We start from the raw sequence: 20,121 nt of genomic DNA, 5'->3' as shown, positions 1-20,121 counted from the left end.
CCAAAGGAACTTGTGGAGAAAGTGTAACATTGTGTGAAAATAGTGCTGGTCAACCAAAACTACCATTTACTGGTATCTGAGATTATATCCAAGCAAGCCAGTAACTAGAGCAAACATAAAAATATGAATATATTCAGCAAAATGTCAACTTGATCTCTGATCTAAGAAACAGCCTGTATAAGCATGTAAGAATGTATAAGCATGTATAAGAGTGGCAGGTGGAATGTCAAATCCTAACATTACAGAGAAAATTATACAGAAAAATCATATCTGTTCAGGGCGGCACTGATCATATCACAGACCTCACAAACCAACTCCACTAGTGCACCATTTACATCCTGATCCAAAATGAGATCCAAAAATGTCTGCTTACAGCACAAATCCATTTCTTTTTTAACAAAACAGTGTTAAACATCATGCTACAAGTTGAGTCACACATAGCTGATTCAAACAAGCCTGTTAACACAAGACTAGTGGGAAATTATCTGCACTTAAAGTCAACTTCTTCACATGACTCATCCTCACTGCATCTGGTTTCTCTCGAGACTGAATTTCACACTCAAATTATGCAGATGCACAACTGAAAACAGCTACTAAAATATCATTATTCGCATATAACTTGCCAGATTGAGATGCAAACAGATTTATTGACCAAAATCATTTCAGGGAACTGCTCATTACTGAACAAAACACAATTAGTGGACTCATACATCAGTCACTTTCGAGTTGCACAGTTATATAAATACAAATAAAGCCAATCATTATGAAAATTTATTGCATATACTCTGTCACTAGTTGGAACCAGCACTATATTAACAGTAATATGCTGTTTAATTTGTTCAATTACAGGCCAGCATCATGAGCATAATGAGGCTAGACCGTAAAATGCATTAGGATGTGTTTGTGAATACTGCATAAATAACGTGTGTAAATGTTTGGTCTCATATATGTTTTTGCTAATGTAAGTGTGTATTATGCTATATTCACTGGAAAGTATAGAGGGTGTGTGTGGATGTGTGTGAGTACGTGTACACACCTGGTGGGTATCCTGGGCTACCTGTCTGATAAAGGTTGGCTGTGTAGGTCGGGGCAGTCGTAGGATAACCTCCGGGATAACCTGTACACATGCAAAGAGACAACAGTTTAAAAAAATGACACTAAAACATGCTTACAATCAACATTAGCAATTAATTGAATTGATCTGCACTGGTCAGTAGCACATATTACTGATCTGATGTGTCAGAATTGCCAACATATAAACAATTTCTAATAAACAAGATAAACAATTTTCCTCAGTGAATTTTAAATGAACAAATTTTTAAGAAAAAAAAAAAGAAAAAAAAAAGAGAAGTCTCTTTTGCTCACCAAAGCTGCATTTATTTGATCAAAAATACAGTAAAAACAGTGATATTCTGAAATGTTATTACAATTTAAAATAGCAAAGCTAAATTTTCAGCATCATTACTCCAGTCTTCAGTGTCACATGATCCTTTAGAAATCATTCTAATATGCTGATTTGCTGCTCAAGAAACATTTTTTATTATTATCAATGTTAAAACAGTTCTGCTGCTTAATATTATTTGTGGAAACTGTGATACTTTTTTTGAGGATTCTTGCATCTATTTAAAATGGTAGCATTATAAATGACTCTACTGTCACTTTTGATCAATTTAATTGTTGAATAAAAGTATTAATTTCTTTGGATAAGGTTATAAACAGCAAAAACAACCGAAAATCCATAGAACATCCACACCAAATAATGAAAAATCTGTAGATAAAAATTACTTTGGTGCGTAAGCTCAAAAAACAGAGTTGAACAAGAAGAGGAGCTTGCACACATAATAAGAAAAGATTTCTTACAAATACTTTATTTAGAGGCCAGATGCAAAGACAATACAACATTGATGATGTGAATCAAAAAGGTTTTGTCTTTGCATTTGGCCTCTAAATAAAGTATTTGTTTGTAAGAAATCTTTTACTATTATGTGTGCGAGCTCCTCTTCTTGTTGAGCTTTGGATAAGATTATAAAATAAACCAATAGCTAAATATCTATATAGGCTTTAGAACATAATTTGGCTCCATTTTCACATTGAATGCCCACTTTTCACAAATCAATCCATTCCCAACTGGATAAAATCCAGTCCTGTCCAACCTTTTTCAAGTTGAGTATCCTGTTTCACTCAGCAATACAACAGATTATAAAAGCAACTTTCTTTTTTCAGAGAGTCACCAGAACATAAATTAACGTAAGCAAATGCAGATTCATTTCTGTAAACGAAAAGGCTATTCATTTTTCCAAATATACTGATCCAAATCAGTCTCTGTAACCTGTGATAACATAGGAAAAGAGAGCGAGGTGAGCTCTTTATTGAACAGGATGAGCACAGATGGCCTCCATTACGACATGTCTGTCTTGATAAGACACAGTCGGATGAGTGTGAAACCCAGTGCATCGCTCCATACTGAACAGCGCGGGCTGTCAGACGTACAGGGCATCATGGGAAGGGAGTATCCAGGTCTGAACAGCTCGCTGCAAGGGATGCTTTATATCAAAACTGGTGGATGCAGGAGAAATACTGATGTTCAGTTTGTTACACTCATAAGAGTGGGCCTGTGAGGACCTGTTTGATCATGTGTTCACCCACAAATGACAATTCTGCCATCATCTACTCACCCTCACATATATCTGTTTGTACATAAAAGGAGATATTTAGAAGAATGCACAGGCTATTTTTTTCTATGTTCAAACCTGGCATGTACATAAGCAAGAAGCTCAAATTGACCAGCCAGAGCATCTCTATCCCAATGATAACTTATTTTCTAATATATCATAAATTCTATCCCAATGATAACTTATTTTCTAATATATCATTGCTGCAATTAAATTACTGTGTTAAACATGAACAAAAATTTAACATATCAAATTGATGAACTCTGCAACATTGACAATTCCGGAAAAGTTGGGACGTTTTTTTTTTAAATTTGAATAAAATGAAAACTAAAAGACTTTCAAATCACATAAGCCAATATTTTTTTCACAATAGAACATACAGAACATAAATGTTTAAACGGAGAAATTTTACAATTTTATGCACAAAATGAGCTCATTTCAAATTTGATGCCTGCTTCAGGTCTCAAAATAGTTGGGATGGGGGCATGTTTACCATGGTGTAGCATCTCCTTTTCTTTTCAAAACAGTTTGAAGACATCTGGGCATCGAGGTTATGAGTTTCTGGAGTTTTGGTGTTGGAATTTGGTCCCATTCTTGCCTGATATAGGTTTCCAGCTGCTGAAATGTTTTTGGTCGTCTTTGACGTATTTTTCGTTTAATGATGCGCCAGATGTTCTCTATAGGTAAAAGATCTAGACTGCAGGCAGGCCAATTCAGCACCCGGGATCTTCTACGACAAAGCCATGCTGTTGTAATAGCTGCAGTATGTGGTTTTGCATTGTCCTTCTGAAATATACAAGGCCTTCCCTGAAACAGACGTCATCTGGAGGGGAGCATATGTTGCTCTAAAACCTTTATATACCTTTCAGCATTCATAGTGCCTTCCAAAACATGAAGCTGCCCATACCGTATGCACTTATGCACCCCCATACCATCAGAGATGCTGGCTTTTGAACTGAATGCTGATAACACGCTGGAAGGTCTCCCTCCTCTTTAGCCCGGAGGACATGGCGTCCATGATTTCCAACAAGAATGTCAAATTTGGACTCGTCTGACCATAGAACACTTTTCCACTTTGAAACAGTCCATTTTAAATGAGCCATGGCCCACAGGACATGACGGCGCTTCTGGACCATGTTCACATATGGCTTCCTTTTTGCATGATAGAGCTTTAGTTGGCATCTGCAGATGGCACGGCGGATTGTGTTTACCTGACAGTGGTTTTTGGAAGTATTCCTGACCCCATTTAGTAATGTCATTGAGACAATCATGCCGATGAGTGATGCAGTGTCGTCTGAGGGCCCGAAGACAACGGGCATCCAATAAAGGTCTTCGGCCTTGTCCCTTACGCACAGAGATTTCTCCAGTTTCTCTGAATCTTTTGATGATGTTATGCACTGTAGATGATGAGATTTGCAAAGCCTTTGCAATTTGACATTGAGGAACATTGTTTTCCATGATCTTTTTGCTCACTCTTTCACAGATGGGAGAGCCTCTGCCCATCTTTACTTCTGAGAGACTCTGCCTCTCTAAGACATCCCTTTTATAGCTAATCATGTTACAGACCTGATATCAATTAACTTAATTAGTTGCTAGAATCTGAATGCAGCTGAATCTTTTCAAAATTTCTTGCTTTTTCAGCCATTTGTTGCCCCGTGCCAACTTTTTTGAGACCTGTAGCAGGCATCAAATCTGAAATTAGCTCATTTAGTGGATAAAAGTGTAAAATTTCTCTGTTTAAACATTTGTTATGTTATCTATGTCAGTGGTTCTTAACCACATTCCTGGAGGCCCACCAACACTGCACATTTTGCATGTCTCCTTTGTCTGACACACCCATTTTAGATCTTTGAGTCACTACTAATGAGCTGATAACCCTAATCAGGTGTGTTTAATTAAGGAGACATGCAAAATGTGCAGTGTTGGTGGGCCTCCAGGAATGTGGTTGAGAAACACTGATCTATGTTCTATTGTGAATAAAATATTTGCTCATGTGATTTGAAAGTCTTAAAAAACATCCCAACTTTTCCGGAATTCGGGTTGTAACTGAACTGAATCAACATTGCATTAATTGAGCTAAATAATGACACTATTGTAGTTGTTTCACAATTTTGCAACACTAAGACTTTTATAAAGCACTATATAAATACTTAACTTGACTATTATCAAGATTTTAGAAAGGAATTAACCCAAAACAATGACTGAAATAGCTATTTGGCTATATAACATTAAAAACAAAGCTATCTCAGAAATGGAACACATTACATTATGATGAAAAACTGCAAAGACCACCAAATAATTTTCTTTAGAATAATGTGCACTGACTAATCATTAACAATAAAACCAGAAATGTGTTTTAAGAAAGTAAACATGCCAAAATATTGATTTTATTTTGTCTTTAAAGCTGAAATGTGTAATCTCTGCATCTCTAGCTGGAGCAAATGGAAACAGAATGAAGTTTCCCGAACAATATTTTGAAAGCGCCACACTTTTCAGGAAAATAACTTACAAAATGGCTTAAATATGGTGGTTTCATTCAGCTAGCTGAAAGCCAAAGTATTTTAAATAACACAATTTACTTTTTAAAGCCTTCCAAACACCAAACAGTATCTTAGGATATGGTGGTGATATTGTCTGAAGACACCAGAAGTTCAAAATCTTTGTCTTTAAGTACAGAGTGTCCTATACATTTTCTCCCTCCATCTCTCCACTGAAATGACCTGAAAAGCCATCCATCCGTAAAGCAGTGCTCACAAAGACACAATCTGATTACCAGCCTTCGATACAAACAACGCTCTCTCCACTTACATCTGCACTGACCCGCAGCTCTCTTTAAAACGGGACATTAACATTTCATGCCATCATTCATTCACTTCAGTTCATTCCTGCATTTACAAGAGACATGCAGAACTGCTTGTACTTTAATAATGTCACACAATCATTGTAAGAATGTGTCCAATGAACTGTGTGCTGTGTGTCTTGTCTTATATGGAGAATCTCTCTCACTGGAGGTCGCTTTATTATTTGGGTCTTTTTGGGAATGTGAATGAAATTATATATATATATATATATATATATATTTACACATACAGTACACTGTGTTCCAAATTATTATGCAAGGGACATATCAGTAGTATTTCAGTACAATAAACATTTAGATTTTTGTTTTTCAAAGAAAGTGTTAGTTTTATTTCTCCATATCTTTTCACATAACTGGTATCAATCTCAGACAGGTTTGTTAAATAGTTCGTCAGGTTTACTTACTTAGGTAAATGGAAGACCTACTTAAAGAGGTTGTTCCACTTTATAAAGCAAGTCACAGTTTTAATGCAGTAAGAGAAGAAAGATCTTTCTGAACACGAAAAGCATGAAATGTGCAATGTTATGCAAAAGGCATAACATCAAAAATACACACACACACACACACACACACACACACAGTATATATATCAGGTAAATATTAGGTCTGTGAACTATGCTCATACCCAGAGATCACAAATGTGATCTATTTAATATATTGTTTCTCCTAGACAACAAGAGATAGAGATACTACTACTACTACTTATACTAATAATAAATATTCATTTATAAATGTAATATAAATGATGATAATAATAATAACTAGAATGTACATTTCCTGAAGAAAATGTGAGTGGCGCTTGCCGTGCGCAACTATACTGCCCCTTACACTGCTAGCATGTTTTTACCAAAATGATAACATGATTAGCATGTTGCTAGCATGTCTGTAAAAAGATGTTAACATGATTAGCCTGTTGTTAGCATGATGCTAGCACATTTTGACTTGTTTTTATGTTTTAACTGTAAACTAATTGCTACTAGCATGTAGCTATTCACTGCTAGTATGCGTAGCATGTTGGGAGTCCTATTTGCTAGCATGAGTCAAAAGAGCCAACCCCCATCTCTATTCAATGTTCTGATGCAGATATATAGGTCTTGCTAAATGGTTGTTAGGGTACTCTGTTTGGTTGCTAGGGAGTGGCTTGGAAGGTGCTAATTATGATACTCAAAAGGCTGCTTTTTTTGCCAGTATGAACGATATAAACCAATATACAATTTAAATAATAATATATTGATTTATGCATTTTTTATAAATATAATATATTCAATAATAATGATGATTATTTTTATTATTATATTAACATTCAAAAGATAAATAAAACTGATATATAACTTATTAACTGAATCTATACCATACATTAAGTGAATACATGTATAGGTTTAGTTATAGTAAGAAATGACATGTATTACAGTAAAAACTTCACTTACAGCAGTTATTTGAATTGTACTGAATTTCATTATATTTTGATTCTACTTCATTAATTGAAGTTTGAATTGCAGTTATACATCTGGTTTGAATTAAGAAATTCATTCCTGAATGGAAAACAACCCTGCCAGCTAATGACCAGCTCAGACCAGCCAGCTACCACGATCCAAAACAACAAATTTGCTCAAAACAAAAAATTGCTCAAATTTGCCTAGATACAAAAGTCCGAGATCTCAATACAAACTCAATTCTCATCAAATAATCTGCTATATGCTATTAGTTGCTTTTACATTCATATATTACAGCTCAATACTCTTCACAAATAAAACTGACACTTGAATACTAAGTGAGAAAACCTCTAAGCAATAACATTTTCCTCTTGGTAACTGCAGAGAGAAAGACATAATGAAACAGACTGAAAGCGAGGCGAGAGAGAGAGAGAGTAGATGTTGGTGTGTAAACAGTCTCTATTGACCCAGTGAATCCCTTCAATAAGAGCACATCAAATATGAGCCCACTGTTGTCATGGCAGCAGACAAACACCTGCCATGAGTGACACAGACGCACACAACACACACAGCTCTACATGCATAAACACACACACACACACACACACCAACACAGAACAGAAGTGAGAGGTGACGTCTGCATTGATGCACACGCATTCCTGCACATCACAGACGAACGCTGCTGTCAGGACAGCTAAATGATGACAAAAAATTTCATTTTTGGGTGATCTATCCCTTTACAGACAACATGAAACAGAATTTGCACCTTCAAAGATGCAGTAAGTGATTTTTGAGAAACACTGTTGATATTTGAAAGCAACCCAAACAAGCGAAGCAAAAGAATGTTTCACGAAAAATGAAGAAAAGATGATAAACGAACGACAAGGAAGAAAAAAATTGAACATACAGTACACAAGAGTATACAAAAAAGTGTTCAATGTTATTCGCAGGTAGCACACCAGCTCCAGACAAACAATGACACTCAAAACGGCCCTGTTACTACAGCTAACATTACAACAACAGCATATCTTGATTCTGTGAAACATAGCAAAACCAATGTTATTCACGTAACCTCAGCGTCTGTTTTCAGGCCTTCCCACTTTCTAACATCTCTCCAGTGCTGGAAAGCTTTTCTACTATTAACAAGGGTCCTGAAGCTTTTTCCAGTATTATTCCTCTGACCTTTTCTCTTTTGTAATGTCTCTCAGCCATTTCACTTTCTACAGTCTTTCTTCAAATCTCCCTCTTGCTAACTCTCTTTCCTCCCCATCATGAGTGTATACGCCCTGCTGATTGGCTACAAGTGTGTTGTGGTGCTCTGTCCGATCCACTTGTAACAGCGTTTCTCAGAAATCACTTACTGCACCTTTAACTTTTGATATATTTCAGAATGAAACAGGAAAATCTCATTAGTAGATGATATTATTGGCTAATATTATCTGTGGTCTGGGTTGCATCAGCAGAAAAGTCCTTTCACTGTCCATTCATTACATTTTAATGAAAGATTATGTAAACAAACCTTTTTAGCATGCACTGATGAATTGTTTAAAGTAAGACCACAGGCATTTTTTAATTAAGCATGTTGTGTTGTTTTTAAATACGTGTGAGTGTCTCATCACATACCTGTGTATGCCATATTCTTAGGGTTTCCGTACGGGGTTCCCGGTTGCACGGGACTGTACACCGGGTTCATGGTGGAAGACAGCCTGTTCTTACTGAGAGAGACAGACAGACAGAGAGAGAGAGAGAGAGAGAGAGAGAGAGAGAGAGAGAGAGAGAGAGAGAGAGAGAAACAACATATGAGTTACACCAGTGTTGTTTTGATAGATATGAACTTCTGCAACACAATCATCTGCCTAAACAAACCAAAATGACAAAATATAACAGACACACACACACAAGTCTCAAAATCCCTAAGCTCTACAGTCTCACAAGACATTTTTCAATAGGGGTGTAACAATATATCATGTCACAATATATCACAATAGGTCTATATTGTGGATAGTGACAATCTGTATTGTGTATAGTTCACCCAAAATGAAAATTACTGTGGGAAAAATTCAAGTTTACAGAGTTTTAGCATCAGTACTACATTAAACTACTATATATAATGTTAAATATAATATATAATAATGCAGTGGGGGATATTTGTGGGTCCTGATAATGCCAAATGTCTTATGTTACCAGTAAAAAGTGGCCTACATTATTTAAAATATATATATCTAGTCAGTGACAGAGTGCAAGCATATTCATCTAAAATAATTCTGTATTTTCAGCTTCAGAATCATGAATATTTTTATTCTGGTGTCACCATTGTCCTGTGGATTGGGTTACCAGCACCAAGACTATTCATTTCCACCCCTAATGTAATACCAAATTTAGCATTTTATTCAACAGTACATTTTTTGTTAACCTTTTACCATGTCTTGGAGTATAGCAATAATATCATATCGTGAGTTCAGTATCGTGATATGTATTAAATCATGACTTGAGGGTATCGTTACACCCCTATTTTTCAATGGTCTTTTTTTTTTTACTTTATTTTGAATAATTATATAAAAGGGCTTTTCACACTTGAAATAAATTTCCCTGGGTCATTCTAAACCTGGGTAAATGAAATCCTGGGTTATCTTGCTTCACATTTAACACTGCTCATAATTTACCCGGAGTTAACAATTAATCCTGGGTATTTTTAAGGTGACATTTCACACTGTACATTCCTAAACCCTGGGTTAACGTACATATTTACATATTCATAGTGCCAGTGTCACAGACTGGACAAATGCAGCACGGGACCTGTTTACATATTACACATTGCAGACTGTAATATCAAGTTTTTTTTTTTAAATTACTATAAAGGCTATATTACTATAGTTTTTGAACTATAAAGGCAAGAATGAAACGCTCTCTACTTCATTCCAATTGTCATGATTTCCATCGCCGTTTGACATTTATCAAATGCTGAAACGACTGTTTATATACACATTGTGTTTCCGTGACTGCCCAAAGCACATGAATATAAGGAGCAGGGTTTCATAACCCTGGGTAAAAAGTACTAGCAGTGCTAACCCCGCTTCTAAATTACAAGTGTGAAATGTTCCTTTACCCAGGGTTAAAAGTGGTGTTTAGAATGACGATAACCTGGGGTTAATTGCAGTGTGAAAATCCCCCAAAGTTTTTTCAGACCATGTTTTAATTTAGATGATACTGTAAAGTCTTGGTGAAGACAATATTCTCATGTGTTCGGCTGTGGCTTTTCACATGATTTGATTATTTTTGTAATGGTATTAAAGGTAATAACAATTTATCAGTCTGTTATTGTTTATTAGGGATGCACCGATATAAAAATTTTGGCCGATACCGACAACTCTTTATATTTGAATGCAGATAATCAATATATTGGCTGATAAATCTAAATCTAAATCCAAATTTTTATATAATTTTATATAATAATTAATTTTTGCTTGTGCTGAAGCTAAAGATGATCACCGGTAAACTGAAGCACTTTATTAACGTCTTAACTTAACGCATCCTATATGAGATAAATCAGATATATAGCCTATATATACACACAAAATAAACATAATATTACAACTTATATTTATAGTACAGAATGCTGTGAATGCACAAGTGAACATGAAGTAAGTTATGTTCTTGTCAAAATGTGTAACTCCTGTTGTGGATTTGCACATGTTAAACATAACTTTATTTTCCTTTTCAAAGTGATTCCAATCATATTTCCAGTGTTGCCAAGTCAATGGTTTTCCCGCAGAATTGGGGTACTTTAACACTGTTGTCGCTGGTTGTTTTTCATGTCTGCGGGTTGAAACGACCCCAAATAACATGATATTTATCCCCTGGAACGTGATTTTTACCAGGGGACCCCCCTGAAACTTAATTGGGCTAGATTTGGGCTAGTTTTGAGTGGCAATTGGGTGGGTTTTGTTGTGAAAATCTAGCAACCCTGCATATTTCAACCAATTCAAAACCATCATGGTGAACAGTGCACATCTGAAGTGTCACAGCTGATACATTATTTGCTTTAATTGGCCAAATTAAAGCAAATACCCCCCCCCCCCCCTCAAAAAAACACTTTGTCTTTCACTGTACACTAAAGTTCATGTTTGGCGAACCTATTAGTGAATTAGAAAACAGCCCTCATTTTGCCTCAAAACATGTTTAAAATAAAACAAACTTCAATTAAAAAGAAAAGCAGGATAGTACATTTAAATTTGTTATCATTTATTATGTATCATGCAATGTATTATTTATTGAAGACAGAAGCCCTCGAGTGTGACATCATATCCTGTAATTCAAGGATATTCTCATGTAACTGCATGGTCCTTGAAGGGTCTGAAATAATTTTGCATCCTTAAAGTCTAAAGTGATGGACATTCACCAAGGCTTCAAGTAGAATCAGAAACGAGGTGAGAAAAACAGCACTAGAGGGCTGTTTCCATTGTGAGACTAAACTAGTGATTGTCTAGGACTAGTTATTGATTGTCTGGGACTAAGGTTAATCTAATCATTACGGCAAACGGGGTGTGTGTGTGTGTGAGTGTGTTACCCTCTCTCATTGTGCATGTGTGTGCATCTGATCTCCCTTGAAAAGCACATGAATAGGGGAGGATTATGCGTTAGAACTTTCCCCTTGCACCTCGGCCACACACGACGGAAACGGAAGGCTGTGTGAGCATGGAGCTGTGTGTGGGAGAGGTGATATGTCAGAGGGTAATGTTCCCATCAGAGCGAGCGGATGACACACTCACAAACACATGTAATAAAAAGATCAAGGTCATGACATTCAAATAGTCACAAGGCGCTTTATGCAGCATTAAACGCATATTAAAGAAATTAAAGATACAAAACAAAAAGAAATTTGATTACGTAATGCAGATTACTTGTAATGCACTACTTGTTAGATCAAAAAGTAATCTGATTATGTAATGCATGTTGCTTGTAATGCATTAATTTACTAGTTAGATAAAAAAGAAATTTGATTAAGTAATGCATGTTAGTTGTAATGCATTACTTTACTCGTTAGATCAAAAAGTTATCTGATTACGTAATGTAGTTACTTGTAATGCGTTACTTTACTCCTTACATCAAAAAGTAATCTGATTACATTATGTACGTTACTTGTAATGCATTACTTTACTCCTTACATCAAAAAGTAATCTGATTGCATTATGCACGTTACATGTAATGCGTTACTTTACTCCTTACATCAAAAAGTAATCTGATTGCATTATGCATGTTACTTGTAATGCGTTACTTTATTCGTTAGATCAAAAAGTAATCTGATTACGTAATGCACGTTACTTTTAATATATTACTTTACTCGTAACATCAAAAAAGTAATCTGATTACATAATGCACGTTACTTGTAATGCGTTACTTTACTACTTACATCAAAAAGTAATCTGATTGCATTATGCACGTTACTTGTAATGCGTTACTTTACTCCTTACATTAAAAAGTAATCTGATTGCATTATGCACGTTACTTGTAATGCATTACTATACCCCTTACATCAAAAAGTAATCTGATTACATTATGCACGTTACTTGTAATGCGTTACTTTACTCCTTACATTAAAAAGTAATCTGATTGCATTATGCACGTTACTTGTAATGCATTACTATACCCCTTACATCAAAAAGTAATCTGATTACATTATGCACGTTACTTGTAATGCATTACTTTACTCCTTACATCAAAAAGTAATCTGATTGCATTATGCATGTTACATGTAATGCGTTACTTTACTTTATTACTTGCATCAAAAATGTGTCCATCTTGAACATAATCAGAATTATCAGCTAATAAGGGTAAAGCGACATACTCTGGTACACTGGAGGGAGCATCTGAATTGGGTTTCCAGTTTTACCTCGACAGGTTGTAAAGATCTCTTATATCAGAACATGAGGACGTGATTCCATCAAAGATACGCTAAGTTCAACTTGTATAAAGTTCAGTTGTGTTTGCAATATTTTGCATTTATATTTTTTGTATATAACTTATAGTTTTCACATGATTTCATATAATTTTATTGATTGGTTTGTAAAATACACACAATATTGCTATGTTATTACTGTATTATGTTTAATACAGTATCTCCAGTTTAAACCGTAAACGCATGCTGTCCACTCAAGTGAACATCTGGAAATCTCTTTGAAAAATATGTGCAAAACAAATTACATTTCAAATCTTGTTTTTCATGCCCTAAGAAGAATAAAAACAGGAAAAAAAAAAAAAAAAAAAAATCCATACTGAGGTTATAATTCATGCTAAAATAGAAGCAAATAAAGTGGGAGTATACATACATATGTGTCTAATTTCAAATTTGTGTATATGTTTAAAGGCAGACATCTTTAAGCATGATTGTTTGGATTTATATGAAATGGCAACACTTTACAATAAGAGTCCATTTGTAACAAACTAAGGTTAATAAAACTATTGTTCACAAATACATTTTTACATTTTAAAGTTGTACCTCTTAACACTAGTTAATGCACTATGAGCTAACATGAATGATCAAAATATAATTAATATATTATTTATGTTTAAAAAGTACAGTACATTTTCATGGTTCAGTACTGTTTTTCATTTTTTGTAATAAAGTACAGCAATATTTTATGTGTCATGTTTGTTTTCATCCAGTATCCACTTTAAAAAATATCGGTTGATTAATCGGTTATTGTCCAGTGTGGTTATCGTTATCGGTAAAATCCACTATCAGCTGACCTCTATTTATTGTGCAGGGCTGCCCCCAACTAAAGATTTTTCTAGTTGACTAGTAGTCGTTAATTTAAGCCATTAGTCGACCAATCGCATGATTATGATATTAATTTAATCAGGGCTGAGAAGAATATTATATGTGACATTGCTAAGATTGTTCTACATTGTAACATTGCTAACATTGTACTACATCACAGAGAAATAACCTATTAATATTGAGCCTTTAAAATGCAGATTAGCGCTCATGCGCATGCATAACACTTGTCATTGCACACCAGGAAAAGTAATGGTTATGAATGTGTTGGAAAAAAACAGCAAGAAGACTTACTTAACATTTTAATCATTTATTGGTAAACAAGTGTTTTCTGAGTCAGTGTCAGCTGCAAAGATGAAGTTGACAATGCTGACTCACCATCTCATGTATCATACGGATTAAATAATCAAGAGATTATTTGTTTTTGAATTTGAATTGGTTCATTCATTTAAATGTAGACATTTCAAGCTTCAGGCATATAGAATATGTGAGGCATATGCTTGAGTGAGTTTTGGTTCATTTTTGTGACGCACTCCAGAAGAAGGAGACCGAGGCGGCAGAAAGCACATTCTGTTTTTTTTTTTCTTCATTTTTCAGAAGAACTATTTTTGTTGTTGTTTTGAGTGTACACAAATAAAAATAACTTTACTGTTTCAAATGATGTATTACTCTTATCTGTATGACCAAAAATGACAGGGTATTTTAAGTTCTTTTCACTGTTTTCAGGAAAAAATGCAAGTGACCTCTGCATGAACACTCGGATTTGAGCCAAATAATAGCATACATTTATCTAACATTAGAGTGAGCGGCCATGTTGCTAACGTTAGGCTACTACTTATGTGTTATGTGTAAATGATAAGCTATATTTGAGGTCGGTGAATGACAGGCGAACATTTGGATTTCCTGCCCGAGACACTGCAATTACCACATGGACCAGCCGTGTTAACGATCTGTCCGTCATGGACTCTGCTACTAATTAAAATATGGTTGACTAAACCTGTTCTTGTCAACTAACATTGAGTCGACTATTAGGGGGCAGTCCTATTATTGTGAAATGTACATACAAATTCACATTATCATGGGATCTGTGAGTTTTTTTTTTGTTTTTGTTTTTAAGAAATTGGTACTTTTATTCAGCAAAGATGCATTAAATTGATGCATTAAGTGACAGTAAAGACATTTAATGTTACAAAAGATTTGCATTTCAGATAAACACTGATCTTCTGAATCTTCTATTCATCAAAGAATCCTGAAAAAAATGTTTCACGGTTTCCACAAAAATATTAAAGGGTTAGTTCACCCAAAAATGAAAATTCTGTCATTACTCACCCTCATGCCGTTCCACACCCGTGAGACCTTCGTTAATCTTCGGAACACAAATCAAGATATTTTTGTTGAAATCCGATGGCTCAGTGAGGCCTATATAGCCAGCAATGACATTTCCTCTCTCAAGATCCATTAATGTACTAAAAACATATTTAAATCAGTTAATGTGAATACAGTCGTTCAATATTAATATTATAAAGTGACGAGAATATTTTTGGTGCTCCAAAAACAACAAAATAACGACTTATATAGAGATGGCCGATTTCAAAACACTGCTTCAGGAAGCTTTGGAACATTATGAATCAGCGTGTCGAATCAGCAGTTCGGAGTGCCAAAGTCACGTGATTTCAGCAGTTTGGCGGTTTGACACGCGATGCGAATTATGATTTGATACACTGATTCATAACGCTCCAAAGCTTCATGAAGCAGTGTTTTGAAATCGGCCATCACTATGTAAGTCGTTATTTTGTTTTTTTGGCACACCAAAAATATTCTCGTCGCTTTATAATATTAATATTGAACCACTGTACTCACATGAACTGATTTAAATATGTTTTTAGTACATTAATGGATCTTGAGAGAGGAAATGTCATTGCTGGCTATGGAGGCCTCACTGAGCCATCGGATTTCAGCAAAAATATCTTAATTTGTGTTCCGAAGATTAATGAAGGTCTTACGGGTGTGCAACGGCATTAGGGTGAGTAATTAATGTCAGAATTTTTGGGTGAACTAACCCTTTAAGAAATGTTTCTTAACATTGATAGTAAGAATAGTAAGAAATGTTACTTGAGCCACAAATCAGCATATTAGAATAATTTCTAAAGGATCATGTGACACTGAATACTAGAGTAATAATGTTGAAAATTCAGCTTTGACAACACAGAAACATAAATTTATATATATATAAAAAATGAGTAATGGCCATTTTTCACAATCTAATCAATTAAATCAAACAAATAACAAAAAGATGCGTCTAAAATCCACCACATCATCATTATAAAAGTAAAAAAGGCTGTGAATGAAATTTCATGTTGACTTCAATAAGCTTGATCAGACGTACAAAAATAGAAATGAGCAGGTGAAAGCTGTGTGCTGCTCAGACTAAACAAAGCAAGGTCAAACAAACCCTAGAGGAGAGAAACATGACATATAGCCTAGCCAATATGTAGGTCAAAACAGGTGGAAACGTACACACACATCAGGGTGAACAGAACATCAACTTTGACCCAACCCCAAACACACACATACACAAACACACATACACGGTGGAAGGTGCTGAGCACTAGACTGACCTCTTAACGTTCTGACTGGTGTCTGTTGGGTACAGAAAACTGAATTTGTCAGTGGAATGCCCGCTTGCCATTCTCAGTGAAGGAAAGGCAAATGAAGGAGGTAGGAAGAATGGATATGCAAATCTGGAAATGACAAAAAAGAAGGAAACAAACAAAAACGAGAGCAGGATATGATTAAAAGGCAAACCATCAAGCACAAGCACAGCAGAGCAAAGCAAAACACAGCAAAGCAACATAAAGCAAGCAAAGCAGCGGCCTGAGCGAGAGAGAGAGAGAGAGAGAGAGAGAGAGAGAGAGAGAGAGAGAGAGAGAGAGAGAGAGAGAGAGAGAGAGAGAGAGAGAGAGAGAGAGAAGGTGACAAGCAGCAGAAATCAAAGCTCACACACCTTCACACACTGATGGACAGATCAGTATGGGGGTGAATAACGGTGCGTCAGGGACAAACAGTGCTGGCTTTGAACAGTGTTCTTGTGTGCATGTAGATGGGCGTTAAACTGCAGTCAAACCCACTTAATATCACTTTCTTTAATGAGACACTTCTTTCATTCCCACCCACTTTAAAAGGGTTAGTGTGCAGGAAAATCAAGCAATGTCATCTCCATTTCACATTATTCTATATTAAGGACAAGCACTTTGGTCATTTTCACTGCTTAAGTAGTAATGTTTGCTTGAATAAATGTGATTAAAGGGACAGTTCACCATTTACTCACCCTCCAAACTAGTATGTATGTTTATCTTTTGCGGAAAACAAAAGAAGATATTTTGAAGAACATAGGAGTTCATTGACTTTTTTATGGACACAAAAATAACATTTCTCAAAATATCTTCTTTTATGTTCTACATTTTCATTTTGGGGTGCACTATCCCTTTAAATGTAATAACTAGTGATGAACATTTAGAGGGTTATTAAAGGTACTTAAAGGACATTAATTACTCACCCTCATGTCGTTCCACACCCGTAAGACCTTCGTTCATCTTCGGAACATAAATTAAGATATTTTTGATGAAATCCGAGAGGTATATGACTCGTTCATGGACAGCAATATAATCAACATTTTCAAGGTCCAGAAAGGTACTAAAGACATCGTTAAAACAGTCGATGTGACTGCAGTGGTTCAACCTTAATCTTATTAAGCGATGAGAATACTTTTTGTGTGCAAAAACAAAACAAAAATAATGACTATATTCAACACTGTCTTCTCTTCTGTGTCATTCTCATACGTTGTTTATGTCCAGCGCTTTTAGGTTCTACGTCAGAACGCCAACTCATTATTGGCCGGCTCCTGTGTCAGCATCACACGCATGCGTCGTGCTGCTCATGTGATCAGCTTTGGCCAATACTGAGCCAGCATTCGGATGTAAACATGGAAGCCTTCACTGTGTTTACACCTGCACAAGGATATTAACAGGGAAGAGATCGTTGAATAAAGTCGTTATTTTTGTTTTGTTTTTGCGCACAAGAAGTATTCTCGTCACTTCATAAAATTAAGGTTGAACCACTGCAGTCACGTCGACTGTTTTAATGATGTCTTTAGTACCTTTCTGGACCCTGAAAGTGTTGATTATATTGCTGTCTATGGACGAGTCATATACCTCTCGGATTTCATCAAAAATATCTTTATTTGTGTTTCGAGGATGAACAAAGGTCTTACAGGTTTGGAACAACATGAGGGTGAGTAATTAATGACAGAATTTTCATTTTTGGGTGAACTAACCCTTTAAGTATAATATATCATCATACTGATGGAAAATTAAGACATTATGTTAAAATATTACCCATGATTCATGTGAAATGGAGGCCAGAGGATGCTACAGATTTTCACCAATGAATTTGCATGACCTTTTCTCACGTAATTACAGGATAACGATTTTTACAAATAATTTTACTCCAACATGAAAAAACAGTGATATTGATTAGACAAAATGATAAAATAGGTTAATAACAATGAGTATTTTAATGCTACATTATTAATTAATGGTTTTAAATAACTGAAAAGTTAACTGAACAATGTAGAGATTTCTTTGGAAAAATATATATATAAAAAAAGCATAAAAAATTGCTTACAAACCATTTTGAAAAGCAAATCGCTGCCATTAATGCACAAGCTCTGTGTCTAACCTTTCACATATTTTTTTTTTTTTTTCATATCATTTCACATGTAGTAGCACTTTGCATTTTCTTACCCAAATAAAATTGTATCTGGTGGGTTGCATGATAACAAAAAAAAAAAAAAAAAAAAAATACTTTACTTGAATGCACCTGAAGGCACACAGTATTACCTCCCATCACATTGTCATATGCATGCAAAGTAAATGCATTGTTTGCTTCCTAATTGACTGCCAGAGATAAGAAAGTGTAAAGAGCGAAAAATATCAATAAACAGCTAAAATTGAACATTTGATGCACGTTCATATATGCTAGATTTTAGATGCCTGTAATTTCTTTGTTTAAAAGTAATGCAAGTATGAAGTGCATCCAGGTAACAATCATGTATGCACATTTTTTTATTTTCATTAAGCAATCCAATAGTGCCCTCTAGTGAAGGTATTATGCATCCATGCTTGCAGTCACCTATCACTGCTCTTTAATAGACAATTGAAAGTGATGTAAAGCAGGTTTGGCTGTACTTTGTACATGTGCATGTTCTTTTTTATGTGCAGAGGCGGCTCTGAGCTGCTTGTGTTCTGCAGACCGTGAGTCATTAATCAGGCCATGACAGGATCACCTTGAGCTGTTCGTGGATGAAGGTGCCCCTCACACCAGAACCTCTCTCTCTCTCTCTCTCTCTGCACTAATGTCTTTCTCAGTAGGACGGTATGATTGATGGCATAATGAAGGGTATCAAACTGGCACACAGATGTAGCGGGGAAATCTACTGAAATTTTATGCGTGTATTCAGAACATGTTCAGACGTGACGTAATTGACTGCCTCGGGATTCTTATTCTTATCAAATATCATCACACTGATGGAAAATTAAAGACTTTCTTCCATGATTCTTGTGCCATAGAGGCACAAATCAGGAATGCTACAATTTTTCACCAATGAATTTGCATGACCTTTTTCAGTTGTGATTTTTACAAATAATTTTATGTAGATTTCTGCAGCAGACTTCCATTTGTATATCAAGCATGTATCAAACTATTAAAAAAATAAATAAATAAATAATGCATCTCAATGGCCATGTTGTTGTGATCAAGCTAATTTTCACTCACAAAGAATACTATCTAGTCTAGTATTTTCATAGCAGCAGATCATAACTAGGAAAATGTAGGGATGCACCGATATGAACATTTTGGCTGATACCGATAACCAATAATTCTTTATATTTGAAAGCCGATAACCGATATATTGGCCGATGAATGTAAATACAAATTTTTATATAATTTTTGAGAGCCTGATTACAAATACAAAACTTTCACCATTAAAAGCCATGTCCCAAACACACAATTATAATTTTCTCATAATTTTATGTAGCTTATATGACAGACTTGTGCTGCACGTTGCGCTTAACTGTATTTTCTTTTTGAAGTGACTCCAATCATATTTCAAGCAATTCAAAACCATCATGGCTAACAGTGCGCTGAAGTGTCTTAGCTGAAGGAAATAATCCATTATTTATCTGTTTTAATATTTCGGCCAAATTTTCTTATTGGGCCGATAACAATAACATTAAAAATGAACATATACCGGCCGATACCAATATGGTGGCTGATATATGGTGCATCCCTAGGAAAATCTCCAACATTTAAAAAATAACATTA

General features: G+C 35.2%; 1 protein-coding gene across 4 annotated transcripts in view; it reads right to left on the bottom strand.

Moving 5' to 3' along the window:
- Positions 1–20,121, bottom strand: part of fam168a (family with sequence similarity 168 member A) — a 65,826-nt gene that overhangs the window by 17,387 nt on the left and 28,318 nt on the right. For 2 of the 4 annotated variants that reach the window (XM_051870497.1, XM_051870495.1), the window contains exons 2-4: positions 16,359–16,481; positions 8,589–8,680; positions 1,037–1,117 (exon numbers count right to left, since the gene is read on the bottom strand). In XM_051870497.1, coding sequence (XP_051726457.1) covers positions 1,037–1,117; positions 8,589–8,680; positions 16,359–16,429 — 244 coding nt within the window. In that variant the 5' untranslated portion in view covers positions 16,430–16,481. The remainder of the gene's footprint in view (positions 1–1,036; positions 1,118–8,588; positions 8,681–16,358; positions 16,482–20,121) is intronic. The other 2 variants (XM_051870496.1, XM_051870498.1) reach the window with 1 other exon arrangement.

This window comes from Ctenopharyngodon idella, chromosome 18, assembly GCF_019924925.1.
Source record: "Ctenopharyngodon idella isolate HZGC_01 chromosome 18, HZGC01, whole genome shotgun sequence".
Classification (NCBI taxonomy): Eukaryota; Metazoa; Chordata; class Actinopteri; order Cypriniformes; family Xenocyprididae; genus Ctenopharyngodon; species Ctenopharyngodon idella.
This window is presented reverse-complemented; position numbering and strand designations above follow the sequence as displayed.